This window comes from Balaenoptera acutorostrata, chromosome 18 (genome assembly GCF_949987535.1).
Source record: "Balaenoptera acutorostrata chromosome 18, mBalAcu1.1, whole genome shotgun sequence".
Classification (NCBI taxonomy): Eukaryota; Metazoa; Chordata; class Mammalia; order Artiodactyla; family Balaenopteridae; genus Balaenoptera; species Balaenoptera acutorostrata.
This window is the reverse complement of record NC_080081.1, coordinates 2349604-2371469: the sequence shown is the minus strand read 5'-3', so window position 1 is coordinate 2371469 and position 21866 is coordinate 2349604. Positions and strand designations below refer to the sequence as shown.

Genomic DNA, 21866 nt, shown 5'->3' with positions numbered 1-21866 from the left:
CATTGGTTCATTTTGAGTTGTCTTGGCGCTTGGATTCATGCCAGGGACATCTCTTCTGAGAAGATTTTAAGCTGTTTCATCACAGTTACATGAGAACTAAACCCCTGCGGGCTGAAGACTCACCTGCTTGTCTGTTTCCAGGGACATCCTGGCCAAGGCGGGCCCAGAGGACCACCTGGCTACGACGGCTGCAACGGGACAGTGGGTGACGCAGGCTACCCGGGACCCAGCGGCCCTGGCGGCTTCCTCGGCCCCGCTGTGAGTATGGGAACCGCTCGGGCTATTCCACGGGTCGGCTCTGGAATCTGCGTGGTGGAAACGCGTGAAAGGTCTCGCTTTCAGGAGGCCCCGCAGAGGATGCCTTTGAGAAGCGGTCTCAGCAAAGCTCTCAGAAGAGGGTGAGCTGCCTCCAGCTCGCAGGACGGTGATGGGGGGCGGGAGCCCAGTCCAGGCCTGCCTTTACACCCCGGGGAACCGTGGCTCCCAGCCTTGGTTAGCGGTCAGGATAAAGCACACCGCCCCTGCTGAGGCTGGCTTGATGATACCCAGGCGCGCTGTTCCTGCATCCAGATAACTCCCTGTTCCGATTCATCCTTTAAGCGTTAGGTAGAAAGTAACGGGTTTGGCTTATGTGGTTCACTCCTGCAGCATCCTAAGTGTTTCTTCATTTTCTCCCATGCTCCGATTCAAATAACAGTGAATAATAGCGGAATCGTGGAACTAAAGTTTTAACAAGCTTAAACCTTGACAGAATTCTCTATTAGTCATCCTCTTTATTAGATTCTAACATCCTTTGTGACATGAGAGAACAATGACGTTCTCCGGGATATACAAGATAGACTTTATTTTTCGTAATGGAAGAACTTCCATAGAACGATCTATTTTGTGGCTTCATTTAATTTCTAGGGTCTTTGCAAAGAATCTTGAAATATTTTTCGGCATTCTATTGCTACCCTCTTACCACCAGTATATTGCAAATTCGGGGTTAAACTAACATTTTTTGGCAAAACTTTTTACTTAAAAAAAACATTCTAAGGTGAGGGAAGGGCAGTCATAACACCCGTCATTGCGTTTCCCCGAGGCTGGTGGATTTCTGGTCACATTCACACCTCTGCCTTCCAGCTCCTCCTCCACTGGCTGTTTCTTTTTCATGTGATTCAACTTTTCCATAAGCTACATTGCATTCTATTCTAATATCATAGCTTTCATGATCAATAAATATAGCCATCACTTTAAAATATTGATTTTATATGTAGGTATTAAAACACGTGTATATGTGTATGTACGTACTCACACATCGTGTATATTTGACACAATTCCATTTTTAAAGGATGACCCAGTATCTCTCCCACAAATGGTGCTTCAGCGTGAATGTGTTGATATTTTAGTACATAAATGCCAAAGAAGACACAGAATGGTATATTTACAAAGAAAAGGAACGGGGTGGTAGAGGAAAGGATTTGTTTACTGAAACTTCACTTGGGTTTCTGAAAGTAATTTAAATCCTATAGAGTATTTCCATTTTAACTGTAAGAAAGATGCTATTGGGTAAAAATGAAAGTAAAACTCTCACCCTTGTGGTTAAGGTAGAGATTGGTGTTCAGAATAACCGGAATTGGCCGTGAGGAGAGCTAGACATTGCCTATAAAAGGCAACAGGACATCATCCAAATAACAGTCGTTGCACTGAATGCTAATGGACTGTTTTCTTCGTTTTTCTTCCTATGATACATGTGCTAATTTAGGGGCCCCAAGGACCCAAAGGGCAGAAAGGCGAGCCCTACGCTCTGTCTAGTGAGGACCGCGACAGATACAGGGTAAGTCGGTAGAGGTGGGGCGTGACCAAGCGCCCCAGTGTAAATTCGCGATTAACAAAGTGAATTTCCAAGTGAGCTCTGGAGTGGAGGGATGCAGAGAGGGATGGAATAGCCCAGGATCACGACTGATTTGAAATTCTCTTATTGCCCTCCAGGCTGTTGTCAATCTTACACTAACTGTGGGCACACTCGTCCCACACTCACAACGCCCCAGATACCTGGGTGATTAACATCACCAAGTCCTGAGACGGCAGATACACTTTATATGCTTGTTTCCAACATTGCAATAAAATGTCACTAAACCTACAGATGCCTAAATGCTAAAATTCTTAACACTATTTCTTCTCACTTAGGGGGAAGCTGGAGTGCCCGGATTGGTCGGTTTCCAGGTAAGCGTTCTTTTTATTAGAGAACAGACGGAGTGAAAGTTGAAGAACTCTGGACTCCACGCCCCAGTCTGCCTCTGCTAACAGCCTTCTCTGGTTGCCTGTCCTTAGGGGCCTCCCGGCCGCCCAGGGCCCGTGGGACAGATGGGTCCGGTTGGAGCTCCGGGAAGAGCAGTAAGTACCAGGCTCGCGTGCTCGCCCTTGAGGTTGTCAGGCATCCTCTGGAGATGCAGCTCCTTCAACTGCAGACGCTGGTGAAAGCCTCACGATACTACCTGATGCTTGTGGTCGCCAAGACCAGACAGGTCGTCCTTTGTACACGTTGCTGACATCAAGGTTGAAGAATGAGAACTCAAAGTGTGTGGTCATCAGATCACTGCCAACTAGGTCAAATTTTGACCTGGTGCTGGCCAGGCGCCGTTCCAGTCATGCACGAGCTCTCCCAGCACCACATCTGACCAGCTGACAAGGGCCTGTCATCCCTGGCAAAGCAGACCAGAGTCCAGTAGGTCGATAAGGAAGAAATGGGCTCTGCTGGACCTGGCCATTAGAAGCAGGGCCATCGCACCTGGCATGGCCATGAGAGCAGGTGTACCACACCTGGCATGGCCATTAGAAACAGGGGTGCCACACCTGGCATGGCCATGAGAGCAGGTGCACTGCACCTGGGCACGGCCATCATAACAGGTGAGACATTGGACACCAATTAACAAAGTGGCCCCTGTGCCCCACCTGAGTGGTGGTCTACAGGTGTTCCCGCCTCCTGCAAATCAAATAATAGAGTGAAGTGCGACAGGACAAATCCCTGGGTGAAGGAGGGCCTGCTTCGAGGAGGGGAGGGGAGGGGGAAGGAGAGTCCCAGGGCCCGGCCGCCTCAGGCCCTTCCCACTGCACAAAGGACCAGAAGATGAACTGGCTCCTTTAAGGTGTCTGAGTCTCTCCTTCCCCTCATTTTTTGTTAATAAACAAACGGGCCTTAAATTACTCAAAGAGAGCTTTTGACCGCAGGGGAGAGAGCCCTTCTCAGAGGAAACCACCGCTCAAGATCGAGGCAGCTGTGCTGCCAGCTTCTTACAGACACTGAGAAACAGTGGACACACATGCGTCTGGGAAGATGCAGTCACACCAACAGTCGGGGGTGGGAGCGCTCATTCATTCCCTTCTAATTGTCGGTAACAAGATAATAAGAATAATTGATCATGTTCCTACAAAGCACAGTCCCCTGGTGCCAGGACAGTCATTTTTCCAGGCAGCCCTGTGGCCGGGAGAGACTTGGCCAAAGGGAATGAGCTGAGGCTTACGTGGCAAGCTGCCCTTTGCCCTCCTGCCCACCCCGCTGTCGGCGCACAGCGCACGCGCCACAGGGCCTGGGGGGCCATGCTTTACGCACACAGTTCAGGGAAGTGTGAAACAGCAGACCGTACCCGCTGGGTCCCTAGCCGAGGTGACGGCTTCAGGGTCTTTGTGTGAACCATTAAAATCTCCCACAGCCCCCTGCCCTGTCCACGTATTTGTACTTCAACACAAATTGCTTTTCTAAAGCATTTTGAAAACTTTTATCCTAAGTGTGGTATTGACGCCGAATGCTTTGCAGAAAGACATATGGTGATGTTGGCAGGCGGATTCTCAACCCTGCGGAGTGGCCTGGATGTCAGTTAATTCTGTCTGTGCACATTTGCTGGCCCACCAGCAGAAAGTGCAGGACGGTGCCCTGGGGGGAACCGCAGAGGAAGCCAGGAGAAGCCGTCTCTGGAGTGACGGGGCCTGGGACCTTGCAAAGGGATCAGAGCAAACATGAGTAGGACAGGGGTCAAGTCAAAAGCCTGAACTCAGAAAAGCAAACCAGAAACAGCTGTGTGTGGACAGCCAGCAAATCCTGAGAACTGGGCCTGACCCCCGCCCTCTCCCCTCCAGCCCTGCCTCCCCGCCGAGACAAATGTGTTAGAAACCTCTATACATACTGCCCGGTGTTCTAAATATACAGTGAGTGGCTTTCCCAGAGCTTTCCAGCAGATGTTATCTGGGTCCTGGGATAAAGAAAACAGTTTACAAATGTCTTTGTATTTGTGCAGGGACCCCCTGGACCCCCTGGACCAAAAGGACAGCCAGTAAGTTGGTGGGGGGCGGGATGGTGAGGGAAAGGGGAGGGGGGCCTTACGTGTTTGTGTATGTCCTTCTTGACCATGGAACTACTTGGTTGACGGCTATACTGTTTATCTCATGATGCGGACCGTTTTGTAGGGTTTTAAGACAATGTTATAAACTCCAAGGATAAATCCAGCGGTGCACCTGGATGGTCACATGAAGTAATTAAGTGGATGTATTGAATGGCTTGTTGCTTGCAACTCACATAGCATTCCTGTGGTTACATGAGAGTCCAACTGGTGGTGAAGGTTTGATGGGAGACGTAGACTAGAACAAATTAGGGGCAGCCGTGCTTATCCGCGTGTGTTCATTTACAAGAAGGGACAAGATGATGCCATAGTTGTGTAGGGAGCTGATGGCATTCTTCTTACCTGGATACAGGTAGGTCCTACCACAGTGTGATGTCCGCTTCTAGGGATGTGTTTGGTGAGTTTCAAGCCGGGCTCAGGCCCAACGCTATCCTGTTTTCATCAGGGAGAGATGAGCCAGCTGGCTGGAGAACAGCAAAGTAGGTGGCTTGTTGGAACCTGGTTGACAGAATTAGGGTTTAACGTGACCTGGGAAAGGTAGATAAATGCCCAAGACCAACAGTAGGAAGTTGGCCAGGGGAGTACTTGGTCGAAACTCAACGTGAGTCAGAAATACTGGGCTGCCGTTATGAACTTTTCAGAACCATTCTGTGGCCTGCATGCGGCCAAGGACATATCCCAGCCTGCCCATTCCCAGGCCTGCCCCACGGAAACCCCATCTCTGTGACCGCCTGAGGACCTTGGCTGTCGCCACCTCACCCCCAGCTCCCATCACCTCTGACACAGCTTCCAGCTGTGGCTGGAGCTCATTAGGGCTGCTGCCCCCACCACCGGGCTCCCCACTGTCCGGCAGCCAGCCTGGAGCAGGCTGGGAACGGCCCAGCGCCAAGAGAAGCGGATGTAGGACGCGGCGGCTGAGCCCCGAGGTCGCCTCAGATCCCCACTTGGCTGCAGCACAAACGGCCCTCACCCTCCGCCCAGTCACTTCCTGGTGACTTGGACTCTGGCTCGTGAGGCAGGGGGACCTCGGGGTCCCAAGCAAATCGCATTCTCATCTAGCCTGGCTGCGTTTCTGTGCTTTGATTTCAGCTCCCAGCCAGGTGGGAAAGAAGCAAAGCAAAAGCAAAAATTAATTAAAGGCTTTGTTTTTATTTGCAGAAACTCTCTGGGCATGGAGGGGGGTGGGCGGTCTGGTGCAGAGACAGATCAGATAGGGCCCCACAGGATCCTCTGTCTCCATGGGAAGGTAGAGGCCCTGAGAAGGAAGCAGAGCTGCTGGGAATCAGAGAACAGAGGACTTTCTTACTTACAGCATCGTGTCCGGTCAGCCCTCCCACGCACGGCAGCTCCACTCATGAAACTGTCAAATACTTACTAGGTCGCTGGCCTAGCTTTGCCTCTTAAGCAAAAAGGAAGATGAAAAGTTTGGCTAAACCCCAAGAGCACCATCCCCTAAGATCATTAAAAGGGTAGGAAATCTTTCTGTGAAATTAGGATTATTTAACCAAAATGAGAAAGTCTGAGGCAGAGGAAAGTATGAATCATGATCTTCAAACGTGGGATCCAAGGCAGGAAATGGCTGCTTTCTGAGTCCAGAGGGGCCAGAACCCAAGGAAACGCTCTGCGACCCTAACCTGTAGAGTCGGTATACGCGGGATTAAGAGTCAGGAGGACCTGGGATCAGACCTGAGCTCTACCACTTGTTCGCTGTGAGGCTTTGGTCCAAGGGTATGACACTTTCCCCATCTGTGATGCCCAAACTCATCGTGTGGTGCAGAGGATTAAAGGAGAGAGAAGCAGTTAGCAGGGGCCCTGGACTGTCAAAGCCCAGGACCACAAGTAGGGAATCAATAATAGGCAACTTCCCGGTCAGCAGGATTTGAACAATAAAATATATTTCAAAAAGCAAATGGTGAAGTGTTCCCAAGGGTGACAGAATAACTGTTCTTAGTCCACTGTTTCTGAGGTTTTGCTTAAAGTACAAAATACAAATCTCTTAAAAGCACGGCTGTATTAAAACACTATCATTTTTATGAACCGCAGAGTTTTTGTCACTTAAGGTTTAATCTCAGTGAATGCTCAGAACCCACTGTGAGGTGCCTCTTTCTGTAACCGGTACAGCAACCCGATTTGCTCCTGTTCATTTTATGTGATATCTGGAATGGACTCAAATGTTTATTACACGGTTTATATATGGAAATAGCAAAAGAAAAGACATTAATTCTCCTTTTGTGTCAATTAGTTCCTGGGAGCTGAAGCCAGAATATTATGCAAGGATAGTTATCCAGTAATGTTGCAGATACATAGATATTAGGTTTCTTTTTCTAAAAAAAAAAAAAAAAGTAATTTTATTTTACCGTGATTATTGACTTTAAATATTTTTTTTTTTTGAAATTCACGGTCTTTTATTTATTTATTTATTTATTTATGACTGTGTTGGGTCTTCGTTTCTGTGCGAGGGCTTTCTCTAGTTGTGGCAAGTGGGGGCCACTCTTCATCGCGGTGCGCGGGCCTCTCACCATCGCGGCCTCTCTTGTTGCGGAGCACAGGCTCCAGACACGCAGGCTCAGTAACTGTGGCTCACGGGCCCAGTTGCTCCGTGGCATGTGGGATCTTCCCAGACCAGGGCTCGAACCCATGTCCCCTGCATTGGCAGGCAGATTCTCAACCACTGCGCCACCAGGGAAGCCCTATTATTGACTTTAAACTTACAGAAGCCATTTATCTTTCAGGGCAACAGAGGACTTGGCTTTTACGGAGAAAAAGGAGAAAAGGTAAAGGAAACTTAATAGATTGAATTAGGAAATATTGACAGATCATTTTAATGTCTTCGTTTTATGCCGTTATCTTGAGGTGCTCTGCAAACAGACCGTTTGCAAAGGAAACAATCACGGTAAAGTGTCAGGTTACCAAACAGGCGCCAGTGGTGGTTATGGATCAGTAAGACTGTAAAAGCCCTGGACCTCTGACGCAGACGTCACTTCAGCCGTCTTCAGCAGCTAGAAAGTAAAGGCATTTCCGTGTGGTGTCCTCTGACATGGGGCATCCAGAGATTGAGGAAGGCAGAACAGCAGACAACGTGGAGCCAATTCAGAGGCCGGGGGGCGTGGCCAGCTCAGGGGCTGGGGGCGTGGCCCGCTCGGTGACCAGGGGGCGTGGCCAGCTCAGGGGCTGGGGGCGTGGCCATCTCAGGGGCTGGGGGCGTGGTCGGCCCGGGCTGGACTCAAAGGCAGGAAAGAGGCCACGTGGACTCTTGCAGTTCCCCACGGTGCCAAGGTTCAAAGGCGTCGCGGCCTTTGAGAGGAGCCCCTGAGATCAAGTGTGTGAGAAGCTCAGCTGGGCACCCACAGCCGCAAGCAAAACCTCGCCGCACGCAACCCACTGCATTCATTGCAAAACCTGAGTGCCCATCGCCAAGCGGATTTGTTCCCTTGGCCTCGCTGTTCGCGCGTTTTCACTTTGCTTCCCATTTTGCTTTTTGACCGAACAGCAGACTCAGTGCAATCCCGTACTGCTCAGGTGTGACAAGGAAAGACTTTCTTCTTTGTGTGAATTCCATAGGAAAAAATCACAAAAGAAAAACATCGGAAGATCCAAGTTCATAAAAATTGAAACTCTTGTATGATGGAATATAAGAAAATAGTAAGATAACGGAGAAAGAAGAAAAGTCTGGGAAGAAATCATCGGGCGGAAAGGAGAATAGTCACATTAGATAGAATGAGAATGAAGTTGATGTCTATAATCCACAAATATTAATAAAATAGTAATAAAAACATCAGGGCCCCCATAGGTAAAGGGGAGATGAACAGTTTTAGGTATTTTTTAGCTGTAATATTAGCAGACATTCAGAATATTCTGTGAAGTGCTACTTTCTGCAGCTAATACATCATCTCAATTTGCTCCTGTTCGTATTATGGGATGTCTAAGCTCAAATCTGTTCTATATAGTTTATATGTGAAAATAGCAAAAGAAAAGGCAGTAGCTTCCTTTTTGTGTCAATTAGTTCCTGGAGGTGAAATCAGCATATTACACAAGGATAGTGGTCCAGTAATGTTACAGATCGAAGGTTTCACCACCTGTGCATCACATACAAAAGCGTTTCTCGATAATGATAAAAAAAAGCTAATTAAAGCAATCCTGAGATATTACATTTATTAAAGATGCTGCTCTTTATTATATAAAAACCCCCTTAGAAGGCTTTTCAAATGGCCACACCTCCCAGGATCTTAGAAAGAAATGCAACGTGCATTTAGGACTCGAAGAGGTTTAAAGGTCAAAACAGGTCAGAGAGAGTAGACCTAAAACCATCTTATAGATTTGAGCAATTACCTGAGGGAAAAACCCATTTCCTAATATACCTGACAGATGCTGAGGAAGTAGTAGGGAAATGTACCACCTTGTATGATAAAACACAATAAAAACGTATTCTGACAGGAAAAAAAAAAAAAAAAAACCCTTAACTGGTGAAGTCGTGGTGAAACTGGACTGGTCTTTCATTTCTTAGGCATTTCTTATGTCTTGGTACCAATCTTAGAAAGCAGTAGCGTAACACATAGCAAGAACCACCAAGACATTTAGCCTCCTGACCTAGTAATTTCCTTGTATAGAAATTCATCGTAAGTAGATAATTCCACAGAAGCAAATGCAGCCCCAAATTGTGACCAGCCTAAACAGCTTGTATGCATAAATTCTAAGTGATTCTTTTTTTTTTTCTTTTTTCTTTCTTTCTTTCTTTCTTTCTTTATTTTTGGCTGCGTTGGGTCTTCGTTGCTGTGCCCGGGCTTTCTCCAGTCGCAGCGAGCGGGGGCTACTCTTTGTTGCGGCGCACGGGCTTCTCATTGCAGTGGCTTCTCTTGTTGCGGAGCACAGGCTCTAGGCATGCGGGCTTCAGTAGTTGCGGCTCGCGGGCTCTAGAGTGCAGGCTCAGTAGTTGTGGCACACGGGCTTAGTTGCTCCACGGCATGTGGGATCTTCCCGGACCAGAGCTTGAACCCGTGTCCCCTGCATTGGCAGGTGGATTCTTAACCACTGCGCCACCAGGGAAGTCCCCTCCAAGTGATTCTTAATGCAAGTAGCAATCAAATAATTTTACCTTACGATTATTTTATTCTATATATGATTTTTATCTTATGATTATAACACTATAAAATTGGTGTACATGTAATAAGTAATACGCAAAGATGGAAACAGCAGTTTGTGGTGGGATTGTGCTTTTATTCAACCTTGATCGTGTCTTTTCAATTTAAACACAACTGCTTTGCTAAACCATTCACAGGGCGACATGGGACAGCAGGGACCCGGTGGGATTCCACCAGACAATAGTTACGTCGAGAGGCCCAAAAATGATGTGATCCTCCCAGAGCAATATAAGGTAAAGGGACTTCAGCAAAATTGATGTATTCCCAGTTGAACTAAAAAAAGGAGGAGAAAAAAAGGTAACTTTCTTTGCTCTTATTCAAACAGCCACATTCAAAGTGGAAAAGCCCTCACTGCCAAATTGGCAAATTATGCATGAAAGCACTGACCACAGTCACACAGGTGTATCAGTACATCACTGTAAATAATTATGATGAATTTGAAGCAACACGAGAATCCATTTAAAAATCTCGGATCTGTCCTAAGTCTCTAGTATAGGCATAGTTAGTGGTCAGAGCGCAACTCAATGCCAGGCTATGGAGCTATCTGAACAAATGTTGTATCGGCAAAATAAAACCTACTTTTAGGTAGGTTTTGCCGACATGGAACATCATCACGGGCTTTTTGGATCAAAGTCAGTTTTCTGACTCATAGTTTCTGTTAATGTTTTGTTTGATTACAAGCATACTCTTGGAGTCTAAATAAAAATTAACACCCTTCTCTACCACTCACTCACTCAGACAGACCACTTAGCCTTCCTAAGCCTTCGGGTTCCCTTGTGCCTAATGAAGACCGAAGCACTGACCTGGTAGAATACTGACCTCATAGGGCTGCAGAGCGGAGACCCGCTGGGTGAAACGCACCATGAAAGGTCACGGGAACCAAAGTAAAGATCCCAAATGTAGAACATGATTCCTGTCTCTCAGGTATCTGTCAGGGTGTGGCGTGGGTGCTGAGTCACGGATAGGAGAGCACAGGCTGGACCCCGGCCATGGGAGATGTCAGTCTGGGCAGCTGTGGCTGTTATGAGCGACCTGACCGTTGACAAAAGTGGCCTGGGAGTTGGCTGATGTGAGGCCAGACGAGGCGGTTATGTGTAAGAAGGGGCGGCTATGTACCAGTTGAGCTCAGAGCAGGACGTCCCCAGACAACCAGGCAGGAGGGGGCCCTCCACAGAGTCATCAGGGTGGATCCAGGAGGGACTTTGGCTCCTGGGGGTGAGCTGACCATCAGCAAGGTAGAGCCTCTGCCCAGCTTCAGGACAGGAGCCCAGGATGGAGTGAGGCCAGAGCAGATTTGATCCATGCTTAGATGCTCAAGCATCTGAATCAGATTTCCTTCAGTTTCCACAGCCAAGAGGGGGTGGGTTCTGGGGCTGGGTCCAGCCAGCCTGCAGGGGGCAGTCTTGACCTGCGGGAATCCTGGGTGCTGGCCTAGGACTGATGGGGGAAAGGACCCAACTGGTCACTACATTTCTTTCCCCATTTTAGGCTAAGAAAAGTGGGGAAAATTGATCACATAAAGCTGACATTGCTTTCCAGAGCTACTCTCGCTCGGGGTTTCAACACGTTCCCAATGAGCCTTGTTCTCAGAAGACCCACCTAATCATCTTTCACTCAAATGAATATTATCATTAGGAGCTGTCCCCTGGGCATGTGCCCCCTGCCGCTGAGGGTACTAAAGGAAAATGCACAGGCAGAAGAGAGACAGCCTTGCAATCGTATCAAAAATAACACACAATTTCATCTGTATTGTGAAAATCCAGGAGAAATAGCACATTTTCCCCTTGAATTTTGAAGCTGCAAAAGTTAGGGGTCATTTGTGACAATTCATTTATATTCATTGTTTACAGTTTTATAAAATACTTTTCACCTCATATCGTAAATCCTGGTCAATTTTAAATACTACTGTTCTCGAATTAATGAGCATTTCTTATCTTTCATATTCTTTGCAGGGTGAAAAAGGAAGTGAAGGGGAACCAGGAAGAAAAGTAAGTCAAGGAATAAAGATGCTTCTTCTCACTGGTGGTTCCCAAATTCTCGGTGTTCCCATCACAATGATAGACTGTGTCCGGGTTGTAACAACCTGCAACTTCTGGTTTCCAATCCATTTGTCTACAGCAAGAAAGTATGATCATGTTTTACGCTGTTTTCCAGAAAACAGTTTCAGAATGTCTTCATTCCACAGTCAACACCAGCTAATCAACACTTTAGCTCATAAATGAATCTAAACCCTTTAAAAGAGAAGAAGTGGCTTGGAGGGACTGGGTGGGTTTGGTGGTGGCTTCCTTGCTGGGGTCCAGCCGTGTAATCGCCCTGCCCTCCCTGACCTGGGTCATGCCTGCCCCGTATTCCCAGTCCTCCCGGTTGTCACTCACTAGGTGACGATGACAGGTGACATCCTGGGTTGATGACCAGCCAGGCCGACTGCAGACATCCTAGGACTCCACCGTGTGTGGAGCTGGAGTAGAGACGCAGGGGCAGGACGGCCACCGTCGGGGCACTAAGAATGGACCCCCGAGCAGGCAGAGCGTGAAGTGTGGGCACCCTCAGGTCTCTCTGTTCTCTCCTAGGGCATTTCCGTGAAGGGAGAAGAAGGAATCATGGGCTTTTCAGGAGCACGGGTAAACCATGCCTTCTACACCTGCCGTTTGCTTTGTATTGTCTGGTTTTTTAAAAGACTTTATTTTTCTTTAATTTTTTATTGAAGTGTAGTTGATGTACTGATACAATGTCATATGTTATAGATCTACAGTATAGTGATTCACAATTTTCAAAGGTTCTACTCCACTTATAGCTATTACAAGATACTGGCTAGATTCCCTGTGTTGTACAATGTAACCTTGTAGCTTATTTTATACACAGTAGTTCCTACCTCTTAATCCCCTATGCATAGGATCACAGCAAAGTTGACCCGAAAGTACAGAGATTTTCCATGCACCCCCTTGCTCTCCAACACAAAGCTTCCCCTACTGTCAGCGTCCTGCCCCTCTGTGATCTGTCGGCTACGATCATGAGCTTGCATTGACGGACACACCATCATCACCCAGTAACTGCGGTTTTTAATACTGTGCACCTCCGCCAGGACCGGGGGCAGGAACAGAACTCAAACACCTTTCTGCTTGTATTAGGCTGAATTGCTCATTGGTAACAAACATGTAGGCTGGCTCCAACAAAGAAGTTGATTTCTTGTGGCCCTAAGAGTCCAACAAAAATGTCCCTGGTGGGGTGGATGGGGTGGGAGTGGGGTGTATTCTCCCGAGGAGGCTCGGCCACCTGTCGCTCCTGGGCCCGCGGCAGACGTCCCTCCATCGGCCAGAGCTCAGTCAGCTGGCCACACCCAGCCCCCGGTGAGCTGGAAACGTGGGCAGAGCCAGGAAGAGAGAAAGTGGCCTTGTGGTGACCACTTGGGGGCCACAGCTACTCAAAGGACATGTGTTACAATCTCCAAAAGTAAGAACGAAGGCTCCTGAGAGCAGTGGAGTGCAGGCCTCTTTCTGGCTTTACTGTTTTTACTGTACTGTGTTTATGGATTTCTCCAAATTTCTTTAATTGGTGGACAGGATGCATTCCATGAAAGGGTCCCTCAAGTGACCCATCTCCTCTAGGAAAGAAAAGGAGGCTTCAGGTGGTTTTGATACTGGCTTAGCAAAGTATTTTACTTTAGTCCACGGCGGGTGCTATGACAATGCCCTCCGGGAAGTGTCCCTGCATATTCTGAGCTGTTACCACTTCTGTTTTCTGTTCAACCCAGGGTGCCCCCGGCTTCGATGGTGAGAAAGGTTCACCGGGACAGAAAGTAAGTTTGAGACATGAAATGCAATCTGCTCCAGGCCTGAAACACCTTGCAAAGGTCACATACAAAGACTGGGGCATCCCAGAAGAAAATGTCCCCAGAGAAAACATTTAAAACTTTCCCACGTTTACAGTAGCAGAAATAATCCTCCCTCCCAGATCATTCTCAAAGCGTAAGCGAGCTCATTTACGTTTTCTCTTGTTTGGCAAGCCAGCCCTGGGGTCCTCTCCCTCCGAGCCTCCCGTCCCCCGGCCCGCACCGGCCACGGCTCCCGTGGTTTCCAGCCTGCCCCCTCCTCGGTGTCACCTCCAGTGTGTCCTGTAGGAAGGTTGCCAACATGGCGGCCACAGGTCCTCCCACATTTTTTATATATTGATCTCTCACATTTTGGCACTTCGCTTACCTTCCGTGATGACCCAATTTGTTGTTTTTATCCTGTGTTCTATGGACAGATTTTGGGCCATTTTTGTAGGAAGAAAATGGCAGCTGAGAAATGTCTTATAAATCTGCATCAGGCTTAGAATTGTCTGAGTGCTAGATCAGATGCGCGAGAAAACATAGGAATCGATTTTTTTAAGTAATGATTTCTTTATTTTCACTCTTTGCTGTCTTCACTAACTCAGGCAGAGAGTGCACGGGCCAGCCCTGCCCACCGCAGACCCCCAGCACGCCCCCCAGGGGCGACCCCCGTGCACGTGGGGTGGGTGTTCAGATCAGGGCTCGCACAGGCGGGGCGTGTGTTTTTACATGCATGTAACTTAACCAGGGAAAATGAACATTTCATCCCGTTCCGCTGCCCTCCACTCATGTCTTTCACCCAGCGCTCCTCGGGGGCTGTCCCACGTCAGCACAGGTGGCGTTGTTTGAGCTGGGCGGTCATGTCGCACTGGACGCGGCTCAGTCGGGAGGGATGCCTGCTCACCGACTCCGCAGTCACTCCAAGCTCCGTCAGGGCTCCTAGACTGTCTCGTGGGATGGCCTCTAAGCAGGAGGTCACTTTTAATATCAGAGAAATTTGCCTTCACTTTCGAATCTTCAGCTCCACCTAGGCTGAAAGAAAGTCCGTCTAAACCAGAGGCCCAACGTGAAAGCACCAAATTAAGCCAATCTTAGTTCACTCTAAATAATGTAACTTTCAGCATACGTGCTCCTGGATTTCAAGATATGCAGTAAAACAATCAGATAACGTACATACTTTATCCCATTGGCATTCCGAATTTGGGGGGGGGGGGCCTTACTGTATATATTCTTCAGCAAGAGGGAATAAATTTCTAGCTTTTTTAAAAGCTTTTCATATCTATCCAGATACGATGTGGCCCATAAGGGTAAACTTTGTCTTTCAATCCATATTCAAGAGAATTAGAATGCAATCATTATTAGCATTAGATACTTTTTTTAAGTGAGGAGAAGAACTTCTAAATGAAAAGGTTTAATGATTCCAGTTGGTGTTAACTAAAATTTTTCAAAACCCATCTTGGGAGGAGGTTTTAGTAGCTGGATCAGGTTGTCAACGGCCGACCCCACTGGTCAATCGTGAAATCACAGCAGTGGGGCAGTCGGCACGTGTGACTCGGTGGGAAGGACTCGGGACCCACCGGGAACAAATCTTGCTCAAAAAAGATGAACCGGAGACTAAGGAGGCCCAAGATCTAACAACTAGTTTAGAGAAAATCTGGGGGATAAAGGAGCACGTTGCCCAACTCCACAAGGATGGAGTGGACCAAATCCACCACGCAGGCTGTTCACAGTACAAATGACCCAGTTTCCTCAACAGCAACGACAAAAGGTACCAAAGTAGAAAGGAAGAGAAAACCGTTATGAATTACAGGCAAATTAAGAGACATATCAACCAAATGTCATAATTTGCCTTTTTTTGAATCCTGATTCAAACAAAGCAACTTTAAAAAGACATGTTGGAGACTAAAATCAGGGAAAATTGAACACAACATGGGTAGTAGGTGATCTTAAACTATTGTTGATTTTATTAGACACAATGGATTGTGGTTACGTCTTTAAATTTTATATTAAAGATTAAAACTAAGCACTGAACATCTTTCCTGCAGGGAAGCAGAGGACCGGATGGTTACCAAGGCCCTGATGGATACCCAGGACCCAAGGTGGGCTCAGTTTTCATTTGAATCGGGCTGACTTTCCCTTATTTCCCTTGGATGGTGTTCTGATCACCTCCTAAACACCCTGTTGGAGAAGGAGGCCTCCTCCTTCCTGTGTCATGTAACTGATCACACGACACCTGGCACTGAGAGATGAGGTGGACATTCACCCACGAGTCACCTGTGTCTCAGCCTCAGGGTGCTGCATGCCGTATGGGGTCACGTAGAGGTGGCAGTGGGGACCTGCACCCGGAGCAGAGTGAACCAGGGGGCTGAGAGACGCAGGCGCCGTAGTAACAAGAGGGTGGGGGGCCCTGGTTCCCGAGGGGGACGCGACTGACTTGTGTGAATAATCCCATGGGCGGGCCGGGAAGTGGAGGACCGGGGGCTGCAGCTGCTCCAGCTGGTGGGGGAACTAGCTGGGTTGGGGGGCATCTACCACCAGTTGGGCCATAGCTGGTGAGGATGGGGGGACTCACAGTCAGGGCTTCCGGGCCCCGTGAGGCTCAGGGACGTCAAGGCAGCTCATGGAATTTTAGGTCTCACCGTCCAGATGGTATTGAATCAGGTGCCGTCACACCACCCCAGCTCGGCCCCATGGGCAGCTCAGGTGCTGTCATCACCACAGGGAAGTCTGCCCTGAGCAAGGCGGTCACCTGGCCACTTCCGGAGTTTGACAAGGGTCTCAGAGTGAGATGGGCACCGGCCCACCTGTCCGCTCCTGGCGTGTCCAGCTGGCGGCTGGGATGCCCGGACTTATCAGCACAGCATCGTGGACATGGGGCCTGGGCACCGTCCGTGGTTCTGTGACTCAGAACAGCCTCCGCTGGGCTCATGGTCGCTTTCAGTTCTGTTCTTTGGAAACAGGCATAGTGTCCAAAACTCCAGAAGGCCAGCCTCACATTCTTTTGTTTTCCTCTTTTCTTTCTCCAGGGAGAAATGGGTGAACCAGGCCCCCCCGGCCCACCAGCCTACTCCCCGTATCCTGCCCTGGCCAAAGGTCTGTATGCCATTTGTCCTGCTTTCTCATCTGTTGTGGATACAGAGCCATGACCTTGCGAGAAAGATTTTCTGAGCAAAACAAAACAAAGCAAAAAAAGAAAAGTGTTTAAGTGTTAATGTTTAGCACTTAAACGCTGAGGAATCTCAGTCTTGTGAACCCTCCCTCCCTCGTGGCTTAAGCGGGGTGTCACGGAGGGACCCCCAGTTTGCCTCTGGCTGAGAGACTGCTCACCGCTTTCCTCCGCTGGGAAAGGCTTTCATTTCAACATACCTTGTGCAGGTTCTGGTTCTGCCACCTGCAGCATCACTATGGAAACCCAGCCCTCGTGCCCGCCAGGCCTCCATGGGCGCTGTCCCAGCCACTTCACTGGTTTCTGGTCCAAATGCGCCAAGATGCTCACGCCCCCTGCTCGCCGGTCCGGAGGCTGGAATTGATCATAGTCTGTAATCTGGAAACAGTCACAGCCTTTTAAACTTCAAAGAACTAAACCTCCAGGCATTTGCACCTGGGCTGTACAGGAAAATAATCCCACGGTCACAGTTGACCCCTGAGTGTCAGTGAGGGATTCTGCACGTGTTGTGGCTTGTGCTGTCCTTGTTAGTTCAGCTCAGCCTCCCATCGGCACGATCTGTTAAAATATAATTCTAGTTCTGCGCTTAGAGCAATGGTCTGTGAACCTTTTTGAATGTGCGTCCTTCTAGGTTTCAAAAAAAAAATGTTTTCAGCACCCCTCCAAATAATAGTATGAATATTTATTTATGGATAATTTATCCATGATACAGGACGTTCCCTGAGGTCAGAGAATTTAGCCTGTGTGGTCACTACTGTATCCTCAATTCTAGAACAGTCCAGGCACATGGTAGTTGCTCAGTAAATGTTTACCTGAATGACTGAATACTGCATGTGCTAAAACATGTACATCAGATAGGGATTTTAAAGGGTGAGATTTTTTTTTAAATGAAGGTGCTCTAATGTTTCCTTCCTGTACCCAGTAGGTCATCTGTCTCACCCTATTATCTATGTCCAGGGGTCAAGGACTAACCTTCCTGCTTAGGTGTGAACCATCTGCTGGTATAATACCCTTGCATGTCTTCATCCAACGATGGGGAAACTATAGACAGGGCGAGGCCAAGGACAAGGCCAGGTGGGGTCCCCTAGAGGTCTCTCTCCAGGGTGACATCAAACCATCGATGAGTATATTTCAAATAAACTCAAACCTGGGAGTTCACCCCACTGTGGAGCCAGTTTCCCGTCCTTCTCTGGGGAGCCCAAGACGTCTGCCAAGCCAGAAACCCCAGGGACCCGACATGAGGTTGACTTACTGTTGGTGATTTTGGTGAAATGGAAATCATGTCTTTGAGACTTTGGGAACTTAATTTTTTTTAATTTTGCAACCCACTTTTTTAAAATTTATTTTTTTTATTGAATGAAAGATTCTTTAAATTCTATAGTGCTTTACAGTTTTCACAAGTTCCACACACATGATTTCATATAATCCCTCAATAACCCTTTTTCCCCCCATCCCTATATTGCCCCTCCTCCCTTTCCTCTCCCCACTAGTAACCACTGGTTTGTTCTCTAGATCTGTGTCTCTGCTTCTTTTTTGTTATATTCACTAGTTGGTCGTATATTTTAGATTCCATATATAAGTGATATCATACAGTATTTGTCCTTCTCGGTCTGACTTATTTCACATAGCATAATGCCCTCCAAGTCCATCCATGTTGCTGCAAATGGCATTATTTCATTCTCTTTTATGGTTGAGTAGTGTTCCATTGTATATATGTACCACATCTTCTTTATCCATCAATCTGTTGATGGGCACTTGGGTTGCTTCCGTACCTTGACTATTGTAAATAGCGCCACAGTGAACACTGGGGTACATGTGTCTTTTTGAATTAGTGTGCTTTGTTTTTTTGAATATATACCCAGGAGTGGGATTGCTGGGTCATATGGTAGTTCTACTTTTAGTTTTTTGAGAAAACTCCATGCTGTTCTCCATAGTGGCTGCATCAATTTACATTCCCACCAACAATGTAGGAAGGTTCCCTTTTCTCCACATCTTTGCCCACATTTGTTATTTGTAGACTTTTTGATGATGGCCATTCTGACATGTGTGAGGTGACATTGGGAACACAGTTTTTAAAATTAACGTTGGTGATGTCTCTTTTGCACTCATCAGAAAGCTCCCTGACTGAGAGCCCGGAATGCATTCAGTTCCCCTCACCACCCTGCATTCCTGGAAACCACACCGGGACAGTGGGTGGTCAAGTTTCCTTTTCCCCAAGTGCAGGGTGAGAAAGTCAGCAGTCACCCTCCTTGCTCCTTACAGCAGAGTTCCTGCGTCCTGGGTGAGCTGGAAGGCTGACCAAGCTCCAGGGCTCCTTAGAGTGAGAGGTTGTCTCATGAGCAGATTCTATCATGGAAAAGAGGGAAATACATGTACCTCTCACCAGGCAGCATTGCGGGAGCTTGTCAAAACGCAAAGGATTCGAAGAGCTTTGCATTGAAAAAAATGATTGCAAGGTTACTAAAAAATGATCTTGTTCTTTTCCCAAACACATGAGAAGATCTGCGGTTTTCAATTGTATTTTGTCTCTTTTTATTCAATCACGGCAATGGCTAACATTTGTATGGTGCTTACTGAGCACGCCAGGCAGTGAAGCAAGTTGTTCTAATTTGCACCGGTCCATTGATTTACTCTTTGTAAAGACCCTTTGAGATGGGGGCTGGCATTGGTCGCACTGTACTGATGGAGAAATCGAGGCACAGAGAAGTTGGGTAACTCGCCCCTAGATCGTGTACGTAGCAAGCGAAGGAGCAGGACTCAGACCCGGGCCACCCCTGTTCCAGAGCCCAGCCCTCCGTCCCCTCTGCAGGCAGCCGAGCCCAGCACAGGGACGCAGACTCACATGTTCCACCCCTTACAAACACGTCTAGCATGAGGCCCAGCAAATCCCTTCTTATCTTAAGGACTTTCTCTTAAGATTAAAAAATTAAAGATCACATAGTGATGTGATCTCTCCTAACAACTACTAATCGCTGTACCATGAAACATCATACTCTCTCCACTTTCCCAATTGTAGACCAGAAAAACATGCTGTGCAGTAAAGCGTTGCTATTTTACACAGCCAGGGAGCATAACAAAGCCCCTTGTCATTTGTTTATTTAGGGAAAAGGTCTGTAAGAATCTTCACATCTATCATTCATCCAGCAAACAGCAATGAAAAGCTGAGCCGGGCAAGAGCTGGGGCTCAGGGGAAGAGGGATTCAGAGAGAGTTGGCCCCCGTCGCCCCCCAGCTACCCCCATGGTGCCTGGTGCAGGAGGGTCCAAATCATCTCATTCATTCTTCATTCCCGCTGACTCAGCTGTTGTGCAACCTGATTTTCCACGACCCTGTTCACCCGTACCCCACCCCCCAAAAGTGTCCTGCTCTGTGCTCACCTGCTTCTCTTGGGCTGATGTCCTCTGTGGACGTCCTTCCCCTGACCGTCCTCTGCCCTCCCCTCCCCTGTCATCTGTCTCCATCAGCTGTCAGCTTACCTTCTCGTGAAGCCTCACCCCTCTGTGACATTGGGGCTGTAATACTATCTACACACGTGCTTTTACGGGAATCGAATGTCAGCCAAGTGTGTAACGCTGAGTCTGCACACTCAGGAGCTTAGAAATACTGTCTACTTCTGTTATTCTCATTCTCCGTGCTCCCTCCGTGTCAGGTTTCCCCCCAAATAATCCTCCCCTCCTTTGAAACCTCTCTGTATCTTTTTGGCATTCTGTTCCTCTCTTGTTTATAACATTTATAGGGACCTTTTATCAGTCCTCTTTGGTTGAGAATGAGCTCCTTGAAAGCAGGGGCCACCATAGATGAAACATTTGGACACCGCCGGCCTCGTGCAATGGACAGAATATCAGTAAATATACATTCAACGAAAAAGTGAACATCTGCCTTGAGTCCTGGACAACAGTCTTGTTCATAATGTGGGGCCTGTCTTGGTTCCAGGTGCCAGAGGGGACCCAGGATTCCAAGGAGCCCCCGGGGACCCAGGGGCCCGGGGGGAGCCTGGAGACCCCGGCTTTCCAGGCCAGCCTGGCACGTCCATCGGAGATGAAGGTAACGTGCGTCCGCGGCATCGAAACTGAGACGTCCCCTCGGGTCCCACACAGACGCCCGCCCCTCGCTGCCTGCACGGCCCCCCAGTCAGTGCTGTGTCTCATAGGCTGACCCAGCAGCTCTAACGCATCTCGAATACATGTTGGGATGTCGTCACAGAACCACGGCACCTGTGACAGTGACTCCCTCACTAGGTCGGAGGTGCTGCTGATGGTAACTCACGTGATTCTGTCACTTGGCCGGGAAGAGCACAGGCATCTTCCAGTGTTATAACAACTCTCGGTCCGTCTTTTGGGGGCAAGGAGAGGGGCTTTTTCAAGTGGAAACATAGCGATGAAATATACCGGCGGCATTGCCCTTTAAGTCACTGACTCGACTGTAAACCGACTAGCCCAGCTGGGGACCCCCCCGGGGGGCGGGAACACCAGCGCAGCGGGTGCATCTCAGAGGGCTCACGCTGCTGTGATTGCTGTTGGATTTTCAGATGAGAAGAGAGGCTTACCGGGCGAGATGGGACCCAAAGGCTTCACAGGAGAGCCGGGCATCCCCGCCCTGGACCCCGGCCCGCCGGGAGCTGACGGAAAGCCAGGGCTCCGAGGTCCCCCAGGGCTCCCGGGACCACCTGGCCCAGACGGTAAGCGGAGGGAAACTCAAGGGAGGTCGTGCCAGCGTCCAGACAAAGGAGCCTGGCCCCGGCTGGATTTTCACTTGGGATTTTCTTGTAAATAATTGCGTGCACTAGGCAGCGGGCAGTGTGAGAGTGTGGCGGGTGCTCTGGGGTGCAGACAGGAAAGGCCCGCCCTGACACACAGCCTCTCCCCTGGGTTAACCAACGCGATAGGCAGACTTGGTGATCTGCCTTCTGGGCCCCCGAGGAGCCAGAGCTCCTGCTTCACACCAGGAGGGGCTGCACCACCTGTAACGGGATGTGACAGCCCTGGGCGGGGCCCAGACGGAAGATGCTGAGAGTCTACAGGCTGCACAAGCACGGCGTCTGGACCCTCGTGCTGTCCGGCGCAAGACTGAGTTTCCAGGTTCTGATGCAACCGTGGCTCATCTTTCAGCTGAGCTCTAAGGAGGCTTGCCCTCCAAAACGGTTATCCTCTCAGCTTCCAGCTTTAGGGTTATGCTTTGAACATCGTAAAATCGAACTAAAAAAGAGGTCACTATTGCTGTCTATGCGACATGGGCACAATTCAGCATCTTCTTTTCAAAATATTTGACTTTTAATTCCTGACGTCACCCCCACTCATCTCTGACAGATTCCCCTCTTCACATGTGCTAATGGATAGTGTGTGAGTTCAGTTAAAGGTAGATCGAGACCAGGCTTTC

General features: G+C 48.6%; 1 protein-coding gene across 1 annotated transcript in view; it reads left to right on the top strand.

The window, feature by feature from the left end:
* Positions 1-21866, top strand: part of COL4A2 (collagen type IV alpha 2 chain) — a 177023-nt gene that overhangs the window by 118105 nt on the left and 37052 nt on the right. The window contains 14 exon segments of the mRNA XM_057533227.1: positions 142-258; positions 1745-1816; positions 2170-2205; positions 2314-2376; positions 4275-4310; positions 7109-7150; positions 9652-9747; positions 11467-11502; positions 12085-12135; positions 13266-13310; positions 15371-15424; positions 16352-16418; positions 20424-20534; positions 21019-21168. Of these exon segments, the coding sequence (XP_057389210.1) occupies positions 142-258; positions 1745-1816; positions 2170-2205; positions 2314-2376; positions 4275-4310; positions 7109-7150; positions 9652-9747; positions 11467-11502; positions 12085-12135; positions 13266-13310; positions 15371-15424; positions 16352-16418; positions 20424-20534; positions 21019-21168 (976 nt within the window).